General features: G+C 32.6%; 1 protein-coding gene across 1 annotated transcript; it reads left to right on the forward strand.

The window, feature by feature from the left end:
• The first annotated feature begins 608 nt into the window (after positions 1 to 608).
• LOC129300563 (uncharacterized) lies at positions 609 to 7,936 on the forward strand. Its single transcript, XM_054939131.1, has 9 exons — positions 609 to 986; positions 1,352 to 1,465; positions 2,046 to 2,114; positions 4,291 to 4,310; positions 4,378 to 4,430; positions 4,542 to 4,572; positions 4,700 to 4,778; positions 5,460 to 5,599; positions 7,653 to 7,936. The coding sequence occupies exons 1-9, from the start codon at positions 800 to 802 to the stop codon at positions 7,683 to 7,685; spliced, it is 726 nt and encodes a 241-aa protein (XP_054795106.1). The 5' UTR covers positions 609 to 799; the 3' UTR covers positions 7,686 to 7,936.
• The last annotated feature ends 1,237 nt before the right edge of the window (positions 7,937 to 9,173 follow it).

The raw sequence follows: 9,173 nt of genomic DNA on the forward strand, positions 1-9,173 counted from the left end.
TATGATTTCATATCAATAAATATAAAATAATAAAAAATACATAATTACATGTCATTTTTATTTCACATATAATATTATTATTTTTAACTCAATAAAATAAACATAATTTTTCTTTCAATTTAATTCATTTTAATTAAGTTTTGTAATTTGGAGGAACAAAAAAAATCACATTTTGGACAAAAATGAGGGCTCTTGAAACTCATCATCCCATCAATAATAACTTCTAAACAATGGATTATTCCATGCCAATCACTTTATTCTTTGTTAGCCAAAAGATCACTTTATTCTTTATCATTAAGTCTAATACACTTTTATTTCTTTTTTTTTTGGGTAAAGAATACACTTTTATATCAAGTTGTAATAGTTTTATTAAAATAAAATAAATTACAGAGATATAATTTAAAAATTAAGTAAAACTATAAGAACATGTAGATTAATTTTTTTCAAAAAATAATACACTTTAACTGAAAATAATCCTGGGCTTAAACATGAGATACAAAAATTAAATTGGGAAGCCCAATAAGTTTCATTTTCGGCCCGAGAAGTCAGAATATTATAGAGCCCAAAAAGTAAAGACACTAAAAACAAGTTGACCCAAAAACAAAACAAACAAAACAAAACGAACGGCCGAGTTCTAGATCGAAGATTTAGGAATCGGCTAGCTTTGCAGTTATTATGGTTGTTCTACAGATCAAAATTACAACCCCACGAAGCGGAGATTTTGAAGTTAGGCCTTGATCCTTCCAGTTTGGTGCTGAACAAGCTCCTCCGTCTTCCAAGTTCCAAGATCCTATCAACAATGACGACGACGACGACGACCACATCGGCGACACAAGCATACGGTGAAACCTGGTACTGGGACAATCGCTATTCCAATGAACCCGGTCCCTTCGATTGGTACCAAAAGTATCAAACCTTAGCTCCCATCATGAATCTCTATGTCCCTCGCAACCACCGGATCCTCGTCGTCGGTTGCGGCAATTCCGGTATGTATGCTTGTCTCAGATCTGGAAATAAGCTACGTAATGTCTCTGTTGTGACGTGAAACGTTTACATTTTGTTTACTTGGATTTACAATCTAGAAGAGATATCTTAAAAATGTTGAACATAGAAGGAAGGTTTTCGAAATTATGTTGTTCATCGCCTTAGGAAGAATGCACGGCACGTCCATCTCTGCAAACAATTTCTTCCTTCCTTCCTTCCTTTCATTTTCAAAACCAAAAGTAATGAGAAAGAAAGAAAGCAGAAGTGACCTTGTCAAAATGGCTAATTTGATTCTATTTCATGTGGATCGAGCTGCTTCCCAGCCCAACACAAAAAATCTAATTTTGTTTGGATTGTTCATTTACAGCATTTAGCGAAGGCATGGTTGACGATGGTTACGAAGATGTTGTCAACATTGATATATCCTCGGTGGTGATTGAAGCTATGCAGAACAAATACCGTGATCGTTCCCAGTTGAAATGTATCCTTATTTCATACTGATTTGATTTTGGTATTATGACTGGGCTTATGCCTGTGCTTACATAATAGAGTCACATGGGAATTTTGGTGTGTTCTTTATTCGTTCTCTGAGGGAGTAGCTGGTATGAGTTAGTTATTTGTAAAAACCGTGTGTTGGTTTCTTAAAACACCTCTCTTTTTAATAATTTAAATTAGAGTATTATCAACATAGCTTATACATCATATAAGAATCTAACTTTAGTATTTACCCCAAAAAAAAAAAAGAATCTAACTTTAGTGTGGTTGTAGAAAAAAATAATAAAAATGGGAGACAAAGGAGATTGGGGTCTTACATTTAGGACAAAAAGCAAACTCCCTAACTAGCGCCTACATTTAGGACCGAAGGAAGTAAGTGTATAAATTAACATACAATCACATTGTATATTGGTATTGGCTACAGGTCATGATTGTCAAAAATGATTATTTGCTTTGTGGTGTTCCTTATTCCTGTTATGAATCCACAAATATAACTAGTGTATGGGTTTAAATTTCCATCACTGACCTGTTATGTTCAGTTTGAACTTTCTTTATCAACTAGTTAGATATGCAAATGGATGTCCGAAATATGAGTGAATTTGAATCAGATTCCTTTGGCACTGTAATTGACAAAGGTATGCTACTGTTCTTTTTTCTCTCTCTCTTTTGGTTAAAGGAATTTGGGAATCTCAGGGAAGTGCTAACATCATATGGGAGGATATGGCTAAAAAAATACGGGAGGTTGCAAAAGTAGTTTTGGGAGAATCAAAAGGTTCTGGTCCGAGAGATAAGGAGTCTTGGTGGTGGAATAATAGTGTACAGGACAAAATCAAGTATAAGAAGAATTGTTTTAAAGCCATACATTTGTGTAACAATGAAGAAAATTGGGAGAGGTACCGTATGGCTAAGAAGGAAACTAAGAAAGCTGTGGGTGAAGCTCGTTCTAAAGCTTTTGAAGAATTTTATTAGAGCCTTGAGACGAAGGAAGGAGAGCGAAATATTTATAAGATTGCCAAGAGTAAGGAAAGAAAATCAAGAGATCTAGAACAAGTAAGGTGTATTAAGGATGAAGAGGGAAGAATTTTAGTTACAGATGATGCAATTAAAAATAGATGGGAGACTTACTTTTCTAAACTTTTCAATGATGGAGAGGATTCATCTAGTAACTTGGAGGATTTAGTAACTGGTGAAGGAGAACAAAATTTGTCATTCTATCGAATAATACGTGATAAGGAGGTAAAGGAAGCTCTTAAGAAAATGGCAAATGGTAGAGCCAACGGACCTGATTGTATATCTATCGAAGCGTGGAAATGTTTAGGTGAAGAAGGGGTGAGATAGTTAACTAAGTTATTTAATGTGATTTTACAGTCCAAGAAAATGCCTGATGAGTGGAGGAGAAGTACATTAATTCCTATTTATAAAAATAAAGGAGATATTCAGAATTGTACTAACTATAGAGGGATTAAACTCATGAGCCACACAATGAAATTGTGGGAGAAAGTAATTGAGCACAGGTTGAGATTGGAGACAAGTATTTCTGAGAATCAATTTAGTTTTATGCCAGGTAGATCAACTACAGAGGCGATTTATCTACTAAGGGGATTAATGGAAAAGTATCGTTGTAAAGATAAAGATCTACACATGGTTTTTATTGATTTGGAAAAAGCTTATGACCGTATACCAAGAGAAGTGCTTTGGAAAGTGTTGGAAAAAAAGGGAGTACGGATTGCTTATATTAAAGCCATACAAGATATGTATAAGGGGGTAAAAACTAGTATAAGAATGCCTAGTGGTCAAACAAAGGATTTTTCTATAAAGATTGGACTATATCAGGGATCATCTCTGAGTCTTTATTTGTTCAACTTGATCTTAAATGTTTTGACGGAACATATTCAAGAGGAAATTCCGAAATGTATGCTCTTCGCGGATGATATAGTTCTTATAGCAGAGACAAGAGAAGAGGTTAATTGCAAACTTGAATTATGGAGGAGGACATTGGAGTCGAAAGGTTTTCGTTTGAGTAGAAGTAAGACGGAATATTTATATTGTAAATTTGGTAAAGGACTATTCGACAATAATTTGGAAATGAAATTGGGAGATCAAATTATACCTCAAGTGGAAAAGTTTAGATATTTGGGAGCCATTATTCAAAATGATGGCGAAATCAGTGGAGATATTTCACATAGAATTCAAGCTGGGTGGTTTAATTGGAGAAAAGCTAAAGGAGTTATTTGCGACCGTAAGGTGCCTAATAAACTTAAAGGAAAGTTTTATCGCACTGCTATCAGACCGGCAATGTTATATAGTAGTGAATGTTGGGCTCTAACGGGACAGCAAGAGCATAAAGTTGGAGTAGCAGAGATGAGAATGTTACGATGGATGTGCGGACATACACGTAAAGATAAAATTTGAAATGAGTACGTATGCGAAAAAGTGAGGGTGGCACCTATTGAGGAAAAAATGGTAGAAAATCGGTTGAGATGGTTTGGGCATGTACAAAGAAGACCAAGAGAGGTACCAGTGAGAAGAGCGGAACATATAACTTTAAGTCCGATTAAGAGAGGTAGAGGAAGGTCTAAGAGAACACTCTTGGAAGTTGTTGAACGCGATCTCTTAATTAATAATATTCCTAAAAGCTTGATAAATGATAGAGCACAATGGCGTCTTGCAATCCATGTAGCCGACCCCACCTAGTGGGATAAAGGCTTCTTGTTGTTCTTGTTGTTGTTGTTTGTTTTTTTTTTTTTTTTTTTGGGCTTTTCATATTGGACAGTAAGCAACAAGCTGATATTGTTTAGCATTTTGTTTCAGGAACTCTTGATTCTCTCTTGGTGAGTATTGCTTGTTGTACAACTTAAATTTTTGAGGAAAATTATTGCTCACGGCATACTTTTGCAGTGTGGAAATAATTCGAGACAAAATGCCACTATGATGCTTGAAGAGGTTTGGAGGTATAATAAAACCATGAACAAATAAGTAGAACTCTTCAGAGATGTTTAATTTTACATTTTTCTATTCTTGATCTATTCACCATTATTGAAGCAGTTGATGACACACTATAGGGTTCTCAAGGATAAAGGAGTTTATATCCTGGTAATTATACCATATTGTTTTAATGTGTGTTTAATTCTCCATGATTAACTTGACTTACTTCAAAACTGAAGATGAAATGTGTTCTGCATTCTTCTTGATCAGCCTTGACTGCTTGTACATGCTGCAGGTAACCTATGGAGCTCCATTATATCGCCTACGTTTGCTTAGAGATTCATGCTTATGGAATATAAAGCTTCATGTGATAGGTCGATTGAAATCTGGTCCTGTTATTTGCTAATCTGAGTTTTATTTGCCTGTTATTGTATGCGTGAGACATGCTATTCCTAGGCTTTTAGTTGATAATGATTTCACTTCCATTGTTTATACCTGCCTCTTAAATTATTTGGAGATTCAGAAGTAGGGCAAACATAAATTGCATATAAGTATTTAAACGACAAGGTAGATTCTTGTTATTGAGGGTTGGGGCTATATATTGAACAATTTTTTGGTGATTATATACTGAAATGATTCCAAAGGCTTGGCTGCTGATAGTACATAATTGCGTCATGCAATCCTTGTAGCCGACTCTACTTAGTGGGATAAGGCTGGTTGTTGCATGTTGAAATGATTGTCACTTGGCTGTTGGTTGTTTGTGTTCTGCTCCTCTCGTCAATATAAAATATAAAAGCTATGGAAGGTACTCTTTTTAAATCTCATGAATAATGCAGTTCATTTTGGGCTTCGTGCAACGCCCAAGGCCCATTATAGTTCTATTCAAATTCATATATTTCTTCACAAGTTACTACCCTTGAAAATAGCATGTATCTCCAATCTTGTAGCTGAGTCTACTTAATGGGATAATGCTTGTTGTTGTTGTATCTCTAATCTTGCCTTTCAAAGTTCAAAAATTTATTAAACCTGGAAACCCACTTTCATTCTATGTGCAGAAAAACTTGCATCAGAAGAAAACGCTAATGGTACATTTTGGGAGCTGACCACTCCTGTCCCACTCAATGATGATGGAAGCTCAGTGGAGCAAGAACTTGGAAAGAATCCGGATGTCCATTATATTTATATTTGTGTTAAGGTAATTGATTCATGCTTATGCCTTATGTTTAGGGGCTGATTAAACTTGCTCTCATGTTCTGGGAAAATGCACTCCACTCCACTCCAAGTGACTGAGTTGACTAATGTTTCTTAATGCCAGTTTGTTTAAAATTAAAGGGAAAAATGATTTTAGTTAAGTTTAACATTTGGATTGTTGGGAGAATATTTAAAATCATGAAGGTTTTGCTGGGGGAAAAATCCATTTTTAGGTTTTTGGATAAGCTATTTCAAATAGCTTATTTTAATAAGCTTTTTCTAACACATTCCTTATGTGTTTAGCTTAAATTGTCTCATACTACCAACAACTTTCTCGTGTTTAGCCTAACTAAAATCATTTTTATTTTTAGTCTTAAACAAAGTGGCCCTTTAGTTAAATGTTTGTAGTGACCAGTTAGCCTTTAGTAATTCAATCTTTTTAGAAACCTCTTTACGCTCATAAACTAGTCTGCTCTGAATCCCAGTCTTATTATTTCCACGCTTGTCCTCAAGATAGAACTAGACAGACACATCCTCGAACAGGCCAACTATCTACCTCTTATCTGATCTGAATGGTAATACTCCTTAATCCCACATACCTAGGAAGCCAAATTCTCTTGCCTTATTTCTCACTTCAATGTGTTTGATATTGTAAGTTGAATAGGGGGTGAAACCCATGTAGGATAATTTGTATGCATATCTTGACTCATATTCTGAAAATCAATCTTACCTGTTGAGTCATCTGACCTCCTGTTTGGTTGAAGGGGAATGAAGGGGAGATTTTAATGAGTAAGATTTAAAAAAATGGATAAGTGGGGTTTTAAAATTTTAATGAAAAGTAAGTGAAAGATAAAAGAGTAAGAAAAATTAATTAAAAGCTTTTAACCTTAATTCTCCAATTTTTTGAAATCAAACTTGTGAAAATCTTCCCTTCCTCTCTCCTCGATTTTCTTCCAACCAAAAACTTGTGAACTTACACTTGAGGAGGAGATTATTAGGTTGTACAAGTGTGAGTGGGCTTGAACTGATATGGGAAGCTTACATTAGATAAAGTTGAGCTTAGTAAGCAATATATGATAAAGTTCATGGATTTATAAACTTGAATATTAAGGTTTTGAGTTAAGATGTTGTGTTCTTTCTCTATGCTTGTCCATTTATTCTCTCTCCCCATTGGAAGCTTATATTGTGCACACGTCTAGCCTAAAATGGGACTGGCCTTGTAAGGACTTAATATTTGAAGCGTCTTTGATATGCGGAGTTTGTAAACTTATACTTGAGGGGGAGATTGTTAGGTTTGTGTGAGTAGACTTGAATTGATGTTTGACTTTTAATATTTTCATAAATCTCCTAATCATCAATTGTCATTGACTTCCAAATCCTCCATCTCTTGAACACCATGTACCTCCTTTCTTCCTTCTCATTTCTCAACCTTCCTCTAGTTTATCAGCCGTTAGTCAGATATAGTAAATGCTCCGTTAGCAAAATAGAGCTTCTGTTGTAAATTAGCCAACTGATATGAAGCATGTATGGTAGAAAAATGGGGTTACATGTCATTTTAGTTTGACTGTGATTCACCCTTTGATTTGTATTACGTTTCATAACACATTTATGAATAAGTGCATGGTTGGATAACCTCTATAATCAATTTTAGAGGTCAAAACCATAGTTTTATAAAAATACATTCAAAAATGTTATATGTTAAAAATCAATTATGAATCGAAAATTATGTTTTCTTAAAAATATCTAAACACTTTTTATAATGAATAGTTGAATATATTTTCACAAAACCATGGTTTTATCTAATTTTCAATTCTTTTTTTTTTCAATTATACTTTCAATTTTTTTTAAAATTAATCTTATTAATTAATTTTTTAAATAAATTATAACACATAACATAATCAATTATATTTAAAATAATCATATTAATCTTCATTTATTATCGCTCATTCTGCTTTGCAAAGACTTGCCTACTAATTATTTATATTTATATTTATATTTTATTCTTTTTTCCCCATTCTGAAATTTGGACATTAAGGTAATTATTGGTCGTCTTCCAGGATGAATCTTTGAAGTCAAGCTCCAAAGCATGAAGAGACAGATCAGATCAGTGAGGGAAGACATGCGTTTTAGTTCTTCAAATTCGTGTTATAATAAGTACTTTTTTTCCTTCTGTTCAACTTCGAATTTGTGAAGTAGAATCTGAAGTCTAGAAGTTTCCAATTATGTATGATGATTATCCCCAACTTTGTGAAGTTGTAATACGACTTTTTCACATGGTGTCTGTAAATTGAACCGTTTAAATTATAACTGGTAAATTTATTTATTTTTTTCTTTGCTGATATCTTAAGGATTTAATATCTGTGGACTCAGCCGTTGTCTAATGTGATTGGACTCGCTTTTTCTATTGAGATTTTAAAGATCTCAAAGCTGTTATGTTGAATAATATAATTTGTTATGAAATAATGATGAAATATATTTTCATATGATACGTAAGTGATCCGAAATTTCATTCATGGCCCAGAGTTAAGAATTTAAACTAGTGTGAGATTGCAATCCCAAAGGCGCATGTTTTTTTTTTTTTTTTTTCCGTCATGGTTTGATTTCTTAGGCAGTTCTTGGCTTAGAGAGAAAAGAGAAAAATGGACGGATACAATTTTGGTTCTTGTCATACTTGGTTTTTGGTTGTGCAAGAAATAGCAAATAGAAGGAAAAAATTGTTAATTTCAAATGTATAATAATAATTTTATTATTTGTAAAATATATTTTTATATAATAAAATTTAATATTTTAACGTATTATTTATTTGATTTCCATTATATATTACCAATGGAATAAAAATATAATTGAAAATTCTTTTATCCTATTTTAAAATTTCAATTCTAAAATTATCAAATATCCAATAATCTAAAATTTTTAAACTACAAGTAAATATGAGAAAAGGAAGGGTGGGTGGGAATCAAATACATTTGTTGGTAAATTTGGAAATGGAACTTTCCCTCTAAAATCTCTTCATTTTTATGCATCATAGAGAATTTTTTTGATGGATCAGGTGCACTATATCATTCATATTCCATCTAATATAAAAATAATATTCAAATATCATTAAATATAAATTAATTTTGATATTAGTAATAAAGAGAGAAAAATAATAAATTAAATAAGCATTTTATTATAAAAATAAAATCATTAAAAATAATGACACATAAAATTTTATTTGATTGAATTAGTGTAATTTTATTGGATGGATCGTTGATGACGTAATGCACTCATTTTGTCTAAAAAAATTTCATGCATCAAAATCTTTATATAACTAATGCTTGAAATATTTATTTTTCTACCTTGAAATCCATTATCATCAGTTATATGCAGAAAAACTTGCATTGGAAGAGAATTCTGTCTAATTTGATTTTTTTTTTGTTGGGGGGGTCAAGCTGTCCAATTTGACATTTAATTCTACTGTTCCACTCAATATAAACATAAATATAATGTAAAGTAAACTTAATGCTTTATCCCTTGTTTATATATATATATATTGATAAAATTATATTTATATTTGTGGAAAATTGAACTCAAACTCA

This window comes from Prosopis cineraria, unplaced genomic scaffold, assembly GCF_029017545.1.
Source record: "Prosopis cineraria cultivar Desert tree isolate PC_DT_omini unplaced genomic scaffold, ASM2901754v1 PC1649, whole genome shotgun sequence".
NCBI classification, from domain to species: domain Eukaryota; kingdom Viridiplantae; phylum Streptophyta; class Magnoliopsida; order Fabales; family Fabaceae; genus Prosopis; species Prosopis cineraria.